General features: G+C 38.1%; 1 protein-coding gene across 1 annotated transcript in view; it reads right to left on the bottom strand.

Annotated features, from left to right (window-relative positions):
• Positions 1-16,711, bottom strand: part of LOC113041365 (collagen alpha-1(XXIV) chain-like) — a 73,503-nt gene extending 56,792 nt beyond the window's left edge. Inside the window, exons 1-3 of the mRNA XM_026199836.1 lie at positions 16,633-16,711; positions 9,692-9,762; positions 3,529-4,793 (exon numbers count right to left, since the gene is read on the bottom strand). Of these exons, the coding sequence (XP_026055621.1) occupies positions 3,529-4,793; positions 9,692-9,762; positions 16,633-16,688 (1,392 nt within the window). The 5' untranslated portion in view covers positions 16,689-16,711. The remainder of the gene's footprint in view (positions 1-3,528; positions 4,794-9,691; positions 9,763-16,632) is intronic.
• Positions 16,712-20,169: the final 3,458 nt, after the last annotated feature.

The following is a 20,169-nucleotide window of genomic DNA, read 5'->3' on the forward strand; positions in this document are numbered from 1 at the left end:
CAGCTGACAACAATCTAGACCAGATTAACTCTTTTGCCAAGATGGCCAGTGATTGATTTGATTTGTGGTAAGGAGATGGTTAAGTGCGACAGCTGCTACAAACATGCACTACAAGTGTGTTGACCAGCAACGATTTATTTTAAAAGACCAACATTTTATTTAATACTGATGTAGATTTACCTATATTGCGCACTCTTACCTCAAGGGTGCACAAGTGCTTTTCACTTTTTCTTTTTTCATTTTATGTATTAATTTAAAGGGGTCAAATGATGCGACTTAAATTGTTCCTTTCTCTTTGGAGTGTCACAAGTTCTTGGTGCAGGAAGAAGATCTGTGAATTTGCAAAGACTAAAGTCTCAAACCCAAAGAGATATTCTTTATAAAAGTTAAGAGTCAACCACACGCCCCTTTAAAACGACTCGTTCTAACACACCCCACATGTTTACATCACTGTGTGGGAAGATTTGAATAACGACACCAAAATGTTCACACAAAGAAAGAAAGTGTAACTTTTATTCTCTTTTGCTGCCACCATGTTGGGAAGTAGTTGTGTTTCATTGAGAAAGCAAACCTACTTTTTTGACCTTCCAAGAGAGGATGATATAGCATTGGGAGCAACAATAATGTGTCCTTTATTTATTTATTTTTTGTTTACCTCAAACCAAATAAACACATTTCATTACACCAAATAAACAGAATAGTGTTCTTTTTAGCTAAATCATATGACCCCTTTAAACCAGCTTTACAGAAAATAGGGTCTTAGTAGAGTTGGGCAATATAGCTTAAAAACAATTCAATAAATGCATGGTAAATAAGAGAAAATAATTAACAATACATTTTTATAACTTATTTTTCCATTTTTCAATGTAAATATTAAATGAAAGCTTGATATAATTATTATGCATGAATAAAAATTAATTGCAAAAATATATGCATAAAAGCATGCATGAATGAGTAAATAAGTAAATGCGTACATGCATGCATAAATACATTTCTAAATTTCTAAATTCATAAGTCTTAGGCCACTAGTATTTTCACCTAGAGTAAATGGTTTTAAGTCAATTATTTCTATGTTTTTCTGTAGTGTGTCAATAATAAATATCAGTTTACATTTTTTTTGCCATTAATTGTAATAATCCATTGGGGTTTTGTCTGCACAAGGTCTGATAGCAGCCAGTGCTCCACTCAGAGATCTGATCTCATCATCATCAATCTGTCTGGAGTAACATGAAGAAACAGAACAAACTGAGACAGACTCAATCCAGAAGAACTGTGCCAATGTCTCCAAGACATATACATATATGTAAAGCCACACTAGACTTGTGTATGGTGTAAAATGAGAGTGGCAGCAAAGAAAATTCCCAGACATAGCTGTGTTATGACAACCATTATTCAAGACCCACATAAACAAAGCCTCACAGGTTTTGAAAACACTAGCTGTCCTCCTAATGTGTTTCTTATGTTTTTGCAGATATTGACAGAAGTGTGTAGAAACATCTGGAACAGAGGTTAATCGTGCTTAGCCTATCAGCGAAGGCGAAATGTTTCGGGACAATGCAGCTGTGTTTAGGGCCGACAGAACACCGCCTGAACACCACAGGTGAATCTACATGTAATCAAGCCCCTGTTGAAAGAGATGCATTGGTCTACAATTGCTCTCACAAACAGTTACAACTCTAAAACCATCAAGACAGACCAGGAAAACTCCCTGAACTGGTTTAATCTCAACAGCAAGAGTGCTCTGGATAAATGACAGAATAAATGATTAAAATGTCATTAGATATTTTAAGAAACTGATTTCTGGGCTCTGGAAAGAAAAACCATAAATCTATCAGTCTCATTCTTTGATTTATACCTTCAAGGCATAATTAGAGTTAGAACAGGAGAGGAAAGTGCAATGAAACACTGACTTTGGATAGTCCCAGCTGGTGAATTTACCTCCCCTAGTTCTTCCAAGACAGGAATGCACCATATCCCTCGGCCAAGTGAGAGCACTTAGGGTGACGTCCAACAAAAATATCAACAAAGTCATGTCTCATATTCACATATCCTCACACTAAAAACTTATGCATACACCTTAGTGTTCCACACATAGATGTGCATGCAACTGTTTGAACATGAGTAAAACATTACTGTAGAGGAGCTTTGGGGTGTCATTGTAATCCTTTCCAAATAGATCATCCAGTTTCTGGCATTCGTTTGTTGATTGAATATATTCTGGGATTCTGAGGTTCATAATGGCCTACTGACCTACACTTGATATACAACTGCGCTCCACCCTGCAGTTCTGATGTTAAGAGTTTATTACATGTACTTTGCTATATTTAGCATTTGCTCTGAGTAAATCAAGCCATATTCCCCATGCTATAAAAAGCAAGGAGAAAGAAGTCTTGCTGTGCTAACATAGCAGAGCCATAACCGAGAGCCAAACCACTGCTAATTCATGACAGGCCTATTTACCATCATACCCTCTGGCAGCACACAAATTATAAAATATATACATCGAACTTTATTTGAACACCAAATCAGATCATTTTGCACTGTAATACCAAAAGTGTAAACTGAGGTCTAAGCTAGTGCTTATAATTTTTAACCCATAGTCCCCTTGGGAAATGATTTTGGTCAGAATAAAAATGGACACTCTGGGAAATATCTTACTTCTTCTCTGTTTTCCACTACCCAACACAGGAATATTTATCCTAAGGCCAAAATAGCCCGATGTCTTTGATGGGTTGTGAAAAACACAGTTATGTAAATCGAAGATGCACAAATGAATGTATGTACTGCAATTGAATCTTAAGTTAATCTATGTACTTCATCATTTGTGTGCTACTACAAAGAATGACGGGAAATATAGGTTCTCTAAACAGGCCTGGCATCTCATAAATGGGCTAAATAGGTAGCATTTTCTAGCACTGTTCATCAACAATCAAACCATCAACATTCACCATTCCAGCTTATCTTGATGACTACCAGTGATACACCTCCGGCTCGGAAAGAAACCCCAGAGTTTCCCCACAACTAATTACAACATTGTGATGGCATTCGTGTACGCTCACCTCATAAACATGATCATCTTGACACTACTTTGAAAGCAGACTGAGTGTTTTGACATCACCTGGTTGTTTTGTTGCTATGTGTGGCAATTACAAATAGAGGCATAGATTAGCACATCAGCCATATTACATCACAAACAACTGGCGGTGACTTTAAACATGCTATTATAACCACCTGTAAATCCGAGAGGACAAACACAAACTATCACCTTGCTTCTAAATCACTACCTGTCACTGACAGATTATTCATTTCTTCTCTTGCCCAGAAGATGCCTGATCAAATATGACTTGCAGAAACGCAGCGAAGTGCACGCTGGCTTTCAAAGATAGAGGCATAAATTAGCCTGAACGCTTATACATTGTAATTTGGATAAATTCTCAAAAAGAGCTTTGCTCCGGCGTGCAGCGACTTGATTCTGAAGATTATGGAAGTCATTCAAAAGCACAAGAAGGATAATAAGAGAGTACTTACCGGAGGACCCGGTTCTCCTTTAGGACCAACAAATCCATCATAGTTGAAGAAATATTCGTCTTCTTCAAAACCATAGTCGTATCCATAACCCTCAGAGTATACTGTGTCGTGCCCCTCCTGGACCTGTTCCTCAGATTGGTCCACCAGGTTATAGCTGCTCTCTTCACGGTACAGGATGGTGCTGTTCACTTTAGGATTGGCCTGGAGAAGCTCTTTGTCAGAATGGTGGGGTCTACCGTCATTCCTCAAGGCCTCTTTCAAACGGCTCTGCTTGATGATGCTGATCAAGTCTGGGGTGGCCCGAGTTGCTCTGGGCTTCTTGAGAAGCGGCTGATTCTCAGTATCATTTTCACCATCAAGGGTCTTCTCTGTTGGGGGGTTGCTCGTGGAAGTCTCTGGAGTGAGGTCCAGGGATTGCACCTTGCCGAAGGTTTTTGGAGATGTGTTCATGTGCCTGGGTGTGCTGGAGTGAAACATCGGAGAGCTTGTGGTTGAAAACTGGTCAAAAAGTGCTGTGGGAATAGAGTTGGCGGAGTGGTCAACAAGAGTTTGGATAAATGTGTGTGATTCCGAAGAGCTGCGGTGGAACTTTGTGGATGGTGAAACCGATGGGAATCGGGACTCTGAGCTCCCTGACTGAGATCGGAAGGTGTCGGACAGTCTGCACTGTTTTTTAACAAAGTCGCAGTAGTGCGCCGCAGCTTGGGCCGAGGGGTAAATATCCAGCTGGCATAATGCTCCTTCAAACTGCACTGCCCTGGAGTCCATCCTTCCCACAGAGAGGCGGCCTTCAGAGCTCAAAGTCTGTGGTCGGGTCAGTGTTTCCTCGCTGTACTGCACAGCCCCACAGCGTGCTTGGAAAGATACGGAGCGTGGCCGGACCCCCACAGAGAAGGAGTGCCACTGTCCATCTTGCACATCATACTTGAAGTAGATCGATGCTTTCTCGCCTATGTAAACCACTACCCTTCCAGGCAGGAGTTGCAAGCCGAACTGCAGTCTGTCCCTGCCATCACGCACACTAAAAATAAAGGCATTGTTCGCTCGCCAGGAGCTTAAACTCACTATGATAGAAAACTCCTCCACTACGCCTGCGGGGAGCAGGTCCACTGATGGGGCCTCAATGAGGGCATCCCGTCCGAGGATAACCCCAACACCAGGGGGCAGGATGGACAGAGATGAGGCAAGGGAGGTGAGGTAAGGTGTCCCAGAAGAGTGTGTGTCTCTCCGACCGGAAAGGCCCAGCTGATGAATAAGGTCTACACCTTGAGAGAAAGAAAAAGACAGTTGTAAGCAACAGGGAAGCTAAATGGGGTTTGGCTAGGTAAAAGGTTGGCTCTGCTAGGCTGTTCAAAGGGTTTTTAACATGACACTAAAGTGTCCCAAGTTTTTTCAAACCAGTAGTATAGATAAGCGACTAGTCCATGGCTTGAATTTAAATTAGTTAAATAATTAAACTTGGCTGACAGTCAACATAAAACTATTTCTGACTTAGAGGGCCTCTATAATACAAACCACACAAATGGTATGAATACGTGCTTTGACATCCATGACATCACAAAAATTACCCATGAGCACTTGCATGGCATCTGTGGTCCAGATGAAGAGAGACAATGAGAAGAAAGCAGGGGTCTCAATCCACACATCCCTTTTCTCTCTTTCTGTGTGGATCTTTCTTTTTTTCTGTCAAATGTTATTAGTCTGTGTGCATCTGACAGATGAGAAAGGAAATTTTGAGCAACTAATTTCTCATCATATCAGTTTAGTTTAGACCACGGCTCTTCAATTCCAGTCCTGAGGGGCCAGTGTCCTGGAGTCTTTAGTTCCAACCTAAATTAAACACACCTGTATGCAATTTGCAAGTAATTCTGAACACCGTGAAAGACTTGTTCCAGGGTGTTTGATAAGGTTGGATCTGAAGTCTGCAGGATATCATCCCTCCGGGACTGGAGTTGAAGAGTTTGATCTTATTTTAAGAAATGTATCTCATACTTCATTGCATATTTTGACTTGGATATACAACAAGCGTCACAAAAATTTAGGTGGAGGCTCTAGTGGAGCTTCAGGGGAATGCATATTACTTACTGACATTTTTAGGACAAATTAGCTTTACCTAATCTGCTTGCTCCTAACCCAGTCATACCCAGTTACACCCATCAACTGATTAGGCTCTGGTTGTCTGGAATTTGGACTTCTGGACCACTTGAGCCACCAAACAGAATAGAAAACCTTAAATAATTTCAAGACCAACAGATAGTCCCATGCATTGGATGAGTCCATGCTGCTGTGTTGGGATACTCACGAGTTTTAGGCTTACATTTTTCAGGGAAATCAACCTACAAATGCTTTACCTGATGTTTCCGCGTATTAAGGTAGGATAGAGGCATTTTAACATGGAATATATTACACACTTTATTAAATACATTGCACAAATGACTGGGTAAGCAGTAGCAGTAGTTAAATGCTTGATTTAAACCAAACTTTCCCACATGTGCCCATTAAGTGATAAGGTAAGCTCTTGTTCTGAGTGGAGGTCAACTTATCCCAATTGAATTGGGGTTGACATTTGCCATTTCTGAACCAAACACCAAACAAAATAGCAAATGTTCAATTTCAAATGTCTTACACCAAATGCACATCATCATCCATTTTGCTGTGTTGGGCTGTTTGTACTAACAAATACTAACATACTTTTCAGGAGAATTATCTTACAAATGGTTTACCCGCTGTCTCTGTATATTAAGCTAGAATAGAAGCATTTTAACACTGAAGAAATTACACACTCCAACTATAAAAACATCATAAAGTTATACAGGCCTGAGGGCAGCAGAGCAGATGTGTAAGGAACTACAGTAAGTATGTTTTTGAGATCAAAAGAGCAGGAACGCTTGTACTCCTGTCAGCAAACACAGACAAGCCTTTACAGAGAGTTTGAGAGTGTCCATAGAGAGATCTCTAAGGAGCTTTTATTACTAATTCATACTTTCTGCTGTTGTTTAAACATCCTCCGCTCAAACAGATGACAAGCAAAAGGCATCAACGGTGGAGGCACAAAGTTACCCTTGTTCTCTCTAGTTCTTTCTGTTCTTTGAGTTACAAGTTCAGCGCAGGCCGTTACTCTGCCTTGAAACTCTTTGTTACTTGATTCAGTGTGGACAGGATCTTGATCAACCATGAAAAAAAAGAGACTTCAAAGCTCAGGCAGCCATGTTTTTGACTGGTAGCACATGTGACCCTGTGAACTTTCACCTCTTTGGCAGTTCAAATTGAACAATGAACAGCCAAAAACTTATTTTTTGAGTGTTGCCATCATGAACAATCATGAAGAGATGCAGAGAAACCAGCCTGATGGTGACTGGTTGCACCAAACACATGCCATCTGGAGTACCAGACACTTTATGATAAGATTATACTACAAGTGTGTAACCTGTCTCCCAATTTTACCATGTTACCAGAGTAGACAGTTGTAGGATGAATTATTTTTTGCATTGAACTAGTAAGAAACCACATAGAAACCACACAGCAATGTGCTACAACACACTTGGCAATATAAAAATCCTTATTACAAATATATCAACACTTTTGAGTTTTGATAAATCTAGAATGTTGATAAACAAACAGTTTATCAACTAGTATAGTCATTGACCTCCAGAGTACTTTTTCTATACTATGGAAGTCCGTGGCTACCAGCAATCACTTGGCTACCAGCATTCTTCACAATATTTGTGAATAAAACAACACTAAAAACATATTTTTAGCACACCTGCCATCCAATAATCACAATAAGCTTAGTGCTTTGTTACCTTTTATGAAACAAAGTCTCAGCTATTAAATTCTGTCAGCATTTTGAACTTTAAAGTGGCATGCTAGCAAGTTTCTGTTACAGCCACTGTTTAAATGTTTATATTTCAAAAACTGCTACAGGAACATAATTGAATCATTGAAAAATGTACTTGCATGCATTTGAAATGTTTTTATACAACTCAGTTTTTGGTTGAGTGTTGATTAAACACATCTGATTAATTGAAGGGGTCATATGACGCGAGGACTGTTTTTTTTTAACCATAGTCTACAATGCCTCTGTGCACAAAGGCTGTTTCTATAAAGTGGGGCAGTTCCAACTTTGCAAGGACAGTCTGGCGCTTCTGACTCACAGTCTGTAAGTATGTTTACATATTTAAAGAAATTCTCACTGATGATTCAACTTCACTGATGAGTCTTGAGCATCTAGAGTAGCAAATATGCACAACACAACGCAATGCATAAACAGAATAAGTCATTATATTCAGTAATTATGTCCCCACTAGATGCCACAAATGCCTCGTTTGTAATGGGTTTTATTGGTTTTGTCTTGTCGTGCCGGGACACGGCATCACAGTATGGTGCCGTGATTTTATTACATGTATCATTTTCGTCACGCTGTAGGTATTCAGCCAATAACAATGCACTGGATAGCACTTTTCAGAGTGAAGAGCTTTGTAAAAAATCAACGCGTTTCAGAAAGGCAGTGCATAGAGGAGCAACAATAATGTACATAATGTTTTTCGAACCTTAAACAGCAAAAACATTGCATTACACCAAATACACAAAATAATGTTCTTATTAGCAACGTCATATGGCCCCTTTAACTGATTATTTTCCTCTAAATGAAAAGTTTAGTTTTGGTTTCTGATGACAGTCGAACAGTTTTCTAATGATTCAGGATGTTGTGCAATCATAACTCGTGTGCTTGTGTAACATCTTCACTGCAGGCTGTCCTGTATTGTATGAAGGTGTGTAGTCTTTTCTTACTAATTGCAGCTTGAACAGCAGCCAGACAGTGTTTTGTATCTCAGCGAGCGTCTCATCTTTATATCACAGGCTAACCTGCTTGACCTGTGAGTCCATCTAAACCAGCCTGAACCTGAAGTCTTTATCTCCACCTCTTCCTCACTTCCACACTGTATCTCAGTATGTGTACAGTCTTCAGAGAGAGACAAGAGCCCTGCAGAAATCTGGAAGTGACCGATTAAGACTAGAGCAAGAGAAAGCAAGAGATAGAGAGTCGCTCGGAGCGCAAGAACAGACAAGCCGACCCATTTAATGAACACAGAGAAGCACCTTCACAAAAACCAAGAAAAAAAGCCATAACTATAGGAAATCAAATAACAATTGCAAGATATAAAATCTGAATTATGAGGGAAAAAAGTCAGAATTGAAAGATATAATGTTGCAATTATGAAAAAAGTCAGAATTCTGAGATTTAAACTCAGAATTACAAGAAAAAGTCTGAACTGCAACATATAATGTCAAAATTATGACATAAAGTCATATAAACTAATAATCATGATGAAAAACTAAGAATTATGAGTAAAAGTCAGAATTGCGAGGAATGATTCAGAATTACGGGAATGTCACAATTCGAGAAAAAATGCAATTCGAGAAAAAAGTCAAAATGGCCAGATTTAAACTCGTGAAAGATTTATGAGACTTTAAAAATGATGAAAAAAATCTGAATTGCAAGATGCAAACTTAGAATTTTGAGGGGTGAAGAAAAAGGAGTATAACTTGCAGTTGTTAAGATAAAACATTTTGTAAATCTGTGGCGGTAACAAGCTTCCATAAAAAATCTCCAGTCTCTTTAGTTTTTGTTCTTCTTTTGTATGTTGCTTTGGCTAAAGCATCTGCTACAGTAAATGCATCAACATGAACATATGAACATGCACAGTTTAATAAGCACTCAGTAATCCACACTGATTGCAACACATTATATATGAGAGCCGAATCATATATTATAGCTCATATAAAATCATTATTATACACAAATCTCAATTTAGTGCCTGTAAAATGTTTTATGAGTTTGCTCATTGCTCACTGCTCCATCCCTCTTCCTCTGTGTGTTTATATTTAATCTACATAGACATTTCACACAGTCTCTGTTTCATATTAACAGTAAAATATGCACACTAGCAGATCAGTGTTTCTGCAGAAACAGAAATACAATCGGAAGGAAAACAAATAAAAGAACTGAAGCTCCTTCCGGTTGAAATATTACAAACTGTTTACTCTGAGTATTAAACCGGAATACAAGGAAGTATTTTAACATCATACACATGACTAAATTAAGGCAGGACTCTTGAGTCTGTGCAGAAGTTGAGAGGTCAAAGGTCAGAGGTGAGTGTACCTGGAGCTGCCGATGGCTCTTCTGCTGACAGCGGCACCACACATGTTGACAGGAGGAGGACGAGGAATCTCCTGCGGACAATCAACAACAAACACTTAAACAATCAGAAAACACCAGCACATTGCATACTGCATAGTGTAAGGCTGCACGGTTTGGAGGGAAAATGGAATTGTGGGAAACTGAATCAAAACAATTTGAAAAATGCAACTGGTCTGGGGTGCGTTTTCCAAAACCATAGTTGGTAACCTGTTAGCAACTTGGTAGGTAGGCAATGGGAAATTGCATTGCCACCAACAAAGTTGCTAACTTAGTTTGTTTTGGGAAACGCACCCCAGATTGTGGCAGATTGATTAATGACTGACTGTAGTATATACTGCAAATCTCATGCTGTTTATTAATCGCAAGCATATATATGCAGCATACTGTTTTAAACATTTCAAACTGATTCAACTATGTTGCATTTAATTTATCAGGTTAATTCGTTTTTGCAAATTTAACTGTGGGTATGTCTTAAACAATATTTTACTCTGGAATCAGAAAAATCAACGTTTCCCTTCAAACGAATCCTGATCCCATTTTCCAGTTATTTTCTTGGTTTAATCTCTTAGTTTTGATCATTTTCTCATTGAAACACATCTATTGTAAATTATAAAAAAGGTTTAGATATTTGTACCGCTTTATAAAACACCTTTCCGCAACACTGCACCTCGTTTTGCACATATTAAGCTTAATTGGTTTTTGAAGGCTAGTTTTGACTGAATTCCTGCCAAAACACAAACCGCTGTCAGATGTCTACATTCTGCTTTTCAAGCGAAAATCTCCACAATCTGATCCCCATCGCCGTGACCTTCATACCGAACTGAAAGTGAGCGCTCATGTACAGTAAAGCCATGCATGATGATGCTTGGATTGATTTGGAAAGCATCAGACGTGTTTAAGACCATCCTGGTGTACGTGAATCCCTCAGGCCTTAATTCCTGCTGGAAGCCTGTTCTCACGTGACTCGGGATCCCAGCATGTGCTCCTCAGATGTACACAATCAAACTACTCCAGGCCATGCACTTTATAAGGGAAGTTCCTATAAAATTATACTACTTCATTACAGTAAAACCATGGTAAAACCTCACAGAGACATCACACAACATTGCACAATGAGAGAGTAAGTGTTTCTCAAACTCATGCACTTCTGCTGTTGAATGTGTGTGAGAAAGCTCAGTTTGGGAGGGCGAGACAGTATCATTCACATGAGAAGTGAAACCCAAACGAAGTGTTTTAGGACTGTGACGGAGCGGGCTAATGGAGGTCCGTCTGGTGCCGTTATAAACTGTGATTATCCTGTCGACGAGAGAAGCTGAACACAGACATGCTGTGGGTCACAGACAGTGGAGTAAGGAGTTGACAGTATTAACTAACAACCCGTTTCACAATTACATTATGCTGCTTGAATAGTGCTATATTTCTTTAAAGTCAGTCTAATAATTGTTAAATATATGCAAAAAGCTTGGCTTCAATTTTGGAGCCACTTTATGTGACTTAAACATGCATTGGCTATATCTAACAAACATAAACATTTTATTTTTTAAGATTAAGTTCAATGTTTTGAATGTGAGGATCATGAAAGGAATACAAATATTGATGATCCTCCAAATAATCATATCTTTGTAAAGCAATGCTAATTTAGCTCAACTTAGCAGTGTTGTATTACTACAGTTGAGAATATTCTATATATATATATATATATTTTTTATATTTTCAGTTTCGTTTTATTTTGTTAGTTTTAGTAATTATATAGTGTTTATGTTTTTATAATTTTTTAATTCAGTTTTAGTTATTTTAGTACAGTTCATACATCAATTAAATGAAGATGTGAAATGTTATTTTTCAATTAATTAATTTATAATTATTTTTATTGTTTTATTTATTGTTGTTATTATTATTGTATTAACCCTGCAAAAGACTATTTAGACTAGTTGAAGCTAGTTTGTCCTTCAAGACTTCATGTAAGTTACCTAAAAAGAGATTTGTCTAATTTGAATCCAAAAACTAAGCCTGATTAACCCTTGACTAGCTGCTAGCTGGTTAGAATAGATTTTAAGACACACTCTTAACATGCAACTAGCTGCAAGAAACATCATCTATGCATCTTCATCCAGGACTGACAGAGAAGAATGTGGAGGAGTCAGATAAACCATCATTCATCCAGACACAGTGTGGAGATACTTCCTTCATAACTCTTAAACCAGCCCCAGGGAAGTCTATCTAGTCATCATATTTGACAAACACTAACCCCAAGAGATTTCATCCTCCACCTAATATGCTAACACCAACAAAACCTTCAAGATACATCCCTAAACAAAACTTCAACCACAATCAAAAGCACAGCTGATAAAGACAATCGCTTTAAACAAACATAATGGCTCTTTTATGCATGTTAACTTCTGGGCTTGTTATGTATCTCATTTGTGAACATCTGCTAGATGTTCTCAGGTCCATGAAGCACCTTCAAGGAAAACACACGATTTCAATCAACGTTACCTGCTGTTTTGTATTGGTCAGCTTGATCGTTTGGTCAAACCTGTTTGTTTTCCCACAGTTCTCTCTCTGAGAGGATGCCACCTGCATCTTTTCGAGAGGACGACGTGACGTTCCACGGCTCAAGAACAGAACAACAAAAACACAAACAAAACACGGCGGAGGAGGCCGAATCTAAACAAGAGTTTGTCTGTGTGGTTAAAACAGCAACTGTGTGTTGCTCTGATGATTCGCAGGACGTCATATTCCTCAACATCTGACAGAGAAAATGCTTTTCATAACTCTGAACATGATGAGAAATGCTAGATTTATCCATCCACAAATGTTCAAACCCTATTAAACAGGCTGTGGCCATATTATAGGTAAATCCTGACATTTGCACGGTCACTGGATGACATGTGGCGACTGTGGAGGACAAAACTAGTTTTGAAGCAACCTAAGCGTGTTTAAATGACTATTAGCAGTGTTGGGGGTAATGCACAAGTAACATGGGCTACGTATACAGATTACTTTTTCAGGTAACCAGTACAGTAATGCATTGCTTTTTACATTTACAAGATACTCAGAGTTACTTTTTCAAATATGTAGTACCATTTATTTGTTGACTGACCGCTCTCATGTTGCAATGTTGAGAGAAATCAGGAGTAAATGCATAGACGCTGTGTGAACATGATGTTTATAATTGCGTTTCATGCTTTTTTTCATGCTACAAATCCTGTCATACGTGCACAAACGGACAGTCACCACTTAAAAGCTATTACTAAATATTGTAGAAACATAATTTTCTGTAAAGTTGCTTTTTAACGATTTGTATTGTAAAAAGCGCTATACAAATAAACTTGAATTGAATTGCTTTTTATTGCTGAAGAATGCTGAACTTTTTTCTGCATCCTGTTCTTCATGCGATCCAGAACGGCAGCACGGCTGAAAGGGTTGTTTGAGCTGCGCCCTCTACAGGCTACAGACGTGAATTTACATTTCCTTACGCCTGGGGTTTATAAATTTCACTTTTGGTGTGAAAAGGGTTTTCACATTTGCCAAAAATATAACTTTTTTATATTAAAACAAACATGGATGCCCAGCCCAGATTTAAAAAGTAACGTACAAGTAACATACTGTAACGGATTACTTTCCATAAAAAGTAACTATGCAACATAATTATTTACTTTTGTATTACTTTTTTATATTGTAATGCGTTACTTTTAAAATTAACATTCCCCCACACAGGCTACTAGTGTTACAAATATTGCAACTGAACGTGATCCCAAATAGCTTTGATATAAAACTAGATTCGGAAAGTTGCATCCACTTTTGTCGGTCATGAAAACTTTTATAAGTCAAAAAACATTCTGGTTCTTCAGAGTTTTGACCAATGAATTTCCAGATTTGACGGATTACACTGGGTTGAAGCTCATGAAAGTCATTGTCAGTGGTCAAATTTAGGTCAAGGTCCCCAAACTTTTTGGATGTTACAGTGCTAGTGCATAGTGCTACAGATATTTTAACTGACCATGTGACCTCAAATACAAACAATTCATTCAATATATGAAATAGATTATATTATATTATTATATTATTATAGATTCAGAAAGTTGCATCCACTTTTGTAGGTCAATAAACCTTTTGCCAGTTAAGAAACATTCTCTGCAGTTAGGAAACCAATATTCCCTGACCCTTACTGACCTATAAGTATTTAATATTAGCTTTTTGACCATAAATGTCCACAGCAGTGGGAGATAATTGACATTACAGCAGCCTAAAACAACTACTTTTCACTTTTCACTAGGACTTGACCCCTGATTGTTCATCTATCTTCAATTCTAGCAACACAAACTGCTTTACGGCTTCACAAAACAGCATGGAAGTCACTCAAAAACATCTCAACCAATCATCTTATAGGGGTGGGGCTTATGTAGATCTCTCTGATTTGCAGCGCTTACTAAATTTATGCCCGTATGGGTCCGTGCCAGAGCTAAAGCCGTGTTCTCAGCATACTGAGCAGATGCTCACGTAGCCGTGATTGTTCGCTCAATGATCGGCTGCCAATATCTGATCCTGTTGGCGTTGGTTTCTCACACCTGCAGCCAGAGCGTGACTTCATTACTAAAGCGCTGTTCTGTTGGTAACCCAGGGTTCTTCATTAAACAACTGTAAAAACCCAATAAAACTGTCTCTACAAACATGGACCAAGAACAAGCTAAGAGCTCAAGTATCTATGAACACCTCTGGAGAGTAAAGTGCAATATTCCTGGTAAGTAAACAAACAATCTCTAGTTATGTAATGGAAAACTTGGGCAAAATCACAAATAAAGACATTTCAATGGTCATTATTGCTAAATAAATCCCATCAGCATGATATAAGCTCCTTCTGATCACCTTGCTGGGTTTATTTTGCAATAATGACAGCATAACTCTTCTACTGTATGTATATGATGATATGGTCAATGCTAGCAGATTCTTCTGTATGCTATAATCTCTCCTCTGTTTTGATCAGGTTCCAGTGTCGGATGAACAAAAACACTGAATTAATTAATTAAGCATGCATCAACCCTCATCTAACAAATGCAAACATACATGGGAGTAATTTTTAGTTGTCAAATTTTGCCACACTTTTGACAAAAGAATTGGCTCCAATGAGATACTCAATGTTCAACTAACAAATGCAATCATGCATGAACAAATATTATTTATTCTGACTAAACAGACCATTTACATTGGGTTCAAGCTTATGAAAGTGTCTTTTAACTGTTTAATCAGGTCAAGGTTCCCATGCATTTTGACCAGAGAATTGGTTCCAGGATGGAGGATGTGCAATGACACTCAACGCTCATCTAATAAATGCAATAAATAAGTGAGTGTTGCAATGTCAAGAATATTATTTAATATGACCAAATCCAACCAATTGCATTGGGTTCAGACTTATGAAGTCATTTTTAGGTGTCAAATCAAATCAACGTTCACACAATTTTTGATCAATTAATTGGTTCCAGGTTGGAGGATGTGCAATGGCTCTGAACACTCAACTAACAAATGCAATAAATAAGTGACTGTTGCAATGTCAAGAATATTATTTAATATGACTGAGTCCCTCCAATTACATTGGGTTCAAGATTATGAAGTTTTTTTAGGTGTCAAATCAGGTTTCCACACTTTTTACCCAATGAATCTCCAAGAGTTTTCTGTGATTAGACATGAACAGACACAAACGATTAAACTTAATAGTATACAAAATGTCTCCAAAAATTACAACATCTGTCATCAATTAAATGTTTTTGAGATTTATATTACTTTCCATCAGTTTAAACAAAGTTGTCTTCATATTTCCATATTCTCCATTAGAAGATCAAGCCTGTCATGATGAAACATCTCTTGAAAGCCAAAGTTTACCCCAAAATGATCATTCTGTCATCATTCCCACCCTTTCCTTCTTCCACAGAACATAAAACATGACATTTTGAAGAACAGTGGGATCCAAAACACTGAGACATTCTTCAAAGTATCTTCTTTTTCAACAGATTAAAGAAAGAAATTACTCCAGATATAGATGGAGTAGTGAGGATTTTGAAAGAAAAAAGGGCAAGTCAGTGATGACAGAACATTGATTTTTGCATAAAAATGCTGCACTTTTTCAGTCAGAAGCCCCTAAACAACATTTACCAAGAAGTAACATGCTATCTAACATCAGCGTTTTGAGATAAACCGAGGAAGCGAGATCACAGTCAGGTGCGTATGTGTGGGTTTGCTGGGATTTGACTGAGTCAGGAACGGCTGTCCAGATGTTAAAGGTCAATGCTCATCTCCATGAGGAATGTTACTGCTGTTGTGTGTCAGTTCAGGGACGGAAACTAACAGCACAGTAAAACCACTCTTATTTCACAACCACTTCAGCCAAATCAACACTTTATCAACCAGTTACAGTTCATACATGCATACAGTAAATCACAAAGCCTTCTCATCTGGTGCACATTTGGTCTTAAAGCAGGAGGAGTTTAACTTCGGATCAACATATGGAAAATACAGCAGATTCAAAATCCCAATTGATTTGTGATCATTATGAAGTCTGTATAATGTCAGAAGTCAATCTAGTGTTGGAGTTACAGACTGAGATTGCAGTGAAAACTACATTTAATAAGTTTGCACGAAACTCCAGCAATTATTTAGGAATGCATGTCTACTGTGCACGAGTTAAAACACTTCTGTAGTTTATATGATTAATGCACGCTATTAAATGCATCGCGGTAGGATCAGATCTGCTAGTTATTTTTATCATCAATATGTGTAACTAATTATCGTGTTCTCTCCTGTTCTATTCTATTTATAAATATATTTATTTATTATGCTATTAATAACCTGAATGAAGCTTTGCAACAGCGTTGTCTCCGAAGCCCCGGAGATTGAAAGTTACTCACGTTGTCGTTGTGGGAGAAACCTGTCCACTCCTTGTCCGTTGGGCTCCTAAATGCATTTGTATGCATTTGTCCAAGCAGCAGTTTTTCAAAGCGAAAACAGAATTCCACACGACTGGCTCACGAGACCAGATCCAGCCTGATCAGCAGCGTCCGCATCTCCGCGAGCACGCGCATGCATGGAGAAGTTCACGGATCAGACCTCGGACATCGAGCGCGCTGCTGGAGACACGGGGCGATGACGGGACACGGCGGGTTTATTGAGAGAGCAGGTCAGGAGGACAGTATTAAAACGGACTGAGAGAGAAAGAGAGGGAGAGAGAGAGGGAGAGTCAGAGAGTGGCTCCGGGCTCTGAGCTCCGCATGTGTCTGGACTTGCTCGGTTCGGCGCATCTCCAGCGCTCGGTGTTGGGTTTCACTCGTTTACTGCCGTGACATCATCCATCCGATCCGTCCGTTCATTTACATCCAGAAGACTCCGGGGCAGACTTTGCTTTTGGCCCAAATTCAGAATAGCAATGAAGAATACATTTGCAATCAAAATAATTAGGCTACAGTCAAGCGCTAAAGATTTTAAACATCCAAATAAATAAATTGTTATGTAAAAACATGTTTATATTATTTACAGTTAAAGCATATTGAGTAAAAATTGTAATATAGAGACATGACTGTGCGAATGAAGACGAATTATATTTTATTTAGGAAATCGTTTTTAGTAGGCTACAGCTTTTTAATACGAAGACAGATACGTGATTGTTATGGATAAAGGATTATTTATTAATTAAGAATTCTTATTTAATATTTTAATTAGTTTTTAATAGTTCATTATTTATTTAATACGCACTTTAATTAGACAAATGTTCCCACGAATAATAATAGTAATAATTCGATTTAATATTTCATAGTGGCCAATAAATCATGTATAACAACAACAACAACAACAACAACAGTAAAATCATATTTATATATTTTTCAGTACAGCATTTTAAATATGTGGACACTTGCAAATAAAGTCAATTTTAAAATGAAATAAAATGAAAAAAAAATTAAGGATAAAGTGATTATAAACTAAATTATTATTATTAGGCTACTGCACAGAACAAATTATTCTTTAAAGGCCACAATGAAATACCCTAATATGCTAATCATAACCATAAAACAACATTTGTTCACCATCGATCGATTCCTCATGGATAAAGTCCTGCTCTATGTTGTTTTCTCATTGAATAACCCGTTTGAGAATCATTCACACTGACAATGATTTGGAGTCAAATGGTATCTTGACATTAATCAAGGTCTTGACCATCAGTTGCTAAAGTGTCATTCTCAATCCTCAAGAGCTCATTCACTCCGACATTTGACCTTCTGTTTGACCTCACTGTAACCTCAAACTTTACCAGATTTAGTCTGAACACAAAAATAGCTCCATCCTCTTAGAAACCCAAGAGGAACAGCTACACCTTCACACACATCCACTGATTCACAGCATGATTAAAACTGGAACAAAGGGGGCTGTTCACACCCGCTGTGTTCATGCAATCAAAAACAGCTACAAAGATACAAGAAGACTATTTTAAGATGCATTTTTAAATGTTATACTAATTTCACCTTGACAAAGCAAGTCTAGACAGTATTAGTTACTGTCAAAAGTAACTGTGTTACTAATAACGCGTTACTGCCCAACACTGGACAAACTCAAATGATTCGCGAACCCGCTTTGAACTCCCGAACTGACTCAAATGATTCGCGAACCCGTTACGATCTCCCGAATTGACTCAAATGATTCGCGAACACGCTCCGAACTCCCGAACTTATTAAAATGATTCACGCTCCGAACTCCCGAACTGACTCAAATGATTCATGCTCCGAACTCCCAAACGGACTCAAATGATTCGCCACCACGCGAATCATGACTCAAATGATTCGCGATCCCCAAACTGACTCAAATGATTCGCGAACCCGCTACGAACTCCCGATCTGATTCAAATGATTAGCCAACCTGCTCCAAACTTCCAAACTGACTCAAATGATTCGCGAACCCCCGGAATGATTCAAATTAATCACGCTCCGAACTTCCAAACTGACTCAAATGATTCGCGACCCGCTTCGAACTCCCAAACTGACTCAAATGATTCGCGACTCCCGAGCTGACTCAAATGATTCGCGAACACGCTCCGAACTCCCGAACTGATTAAAATGATTCACGCTACGAACTCCCGAACTGACTCAAATGATTCACGCTATGAACTCCCAATCTGAATCAAATGATTCACAATCTGAAGTTCCCATCCAAATCAAATGACACCGCCAGCGCTACTATTGGCTTAGTTCCTTAATTTCATAAACATTTACTGAAATTAAGCTACGAAAAGTATGTTGTTAACAAATAAAATATCAATATTTCAACTGTTAACATGCGCTGTGTTCATGCATTCAAAAACACTCAAACAATCACTCTTAACTCCCCTGCACACACAACAACATGATTCAAAATGGGGGCCAGATTCACAAAAAATTTCCAAATAAAGAAGTTTAACGCAAATTTGCTGAAATGTGCTCATCCTCAGGCCATCCAAGAAGTACTGTAGATGAGTTTGTTTCTTTGTCAGATTTAAAGAAATGTAGCATTGCATCACTCACTCTCCAATGAATGTGAATGGGTGCCGTTAAAATGAAAGAACTAAAAAGCTGATAAAAACATAACAATAATCCACTAGTAATGCACACCACTCCAGTCCACCAGTTTACATTTGGAGAAGACAAAAGCTGTGTGTTTCTAAGAAACAAATCAATAATTAAGATGTTTTTTAACGTTACAGGTTTATTCAAAGTTGAAGTCCACAATGCATACTGACGCTTTCTCCAGTGAAAAAGTGTTCTGGTCTGAATCAGGAGAAAAATCTGCACAGATCTTTTGGAAGAGATTTTGATGTGAGATATGACAAGAGATGCATGTTTTCACTGGAGGAAGAGTAATTATGGATTATGGACTAGTTTAGATGGAGTTTAAGTGAGAAACTTCTAAAATGCAGAATGAAGCTGAAAGCAATGCTTTAAATAAAGCCACAATGATGGATTTGTTCCTTGCAAACATGCAGCTTTTGTCTTCTCCAGATGTTAACTGATGGACTGGAGTGATGTTGATTACTTGTAGATTACTGTGATGTTTTTTATCAGCACTTTGGACTCTCATTCTGACGGCACCCATTCACTACTGAGGATTCATTTGTGAGCAAGTGATGCAATGCTACTTTTCTCCAAACCTGATGAAGAAATTTCAGTTTTGGATGAACTTTTCTTTAAGATACCGTTAAGATACTGAAACTGTTTAAAACTCCCAAAGGTGGTTAGTTAGTCTTCTAGCCTTGGTAATCTGGTTGTGATGGTCTGATTTATGGTTTTTGTGAGACCAGCTAAAACACTTAAGCTTGATTTAAGATGTTAACAAAGAATTAAAACAAAATCCCAATATATTACACCTACAGCTTGTTAATTTGGCTATAACAATATAAATGTTAACAATGCTAATGTGCAGTGACT

The sequence above is a fragment of the Carassius auratus genome, chromosome 23 (assembly GCF_003368295.1).
Source record: "Carassius auratus strain Wakin chromosome 23, ASM336829v1, whole genome shotgun sequence".
Lineage (NCBI taxonomy): Eukaryota > Metazoa > Chordata > Actinopteri > Cypriniformes > Cyprinidae > Carassius > Carassius auratus.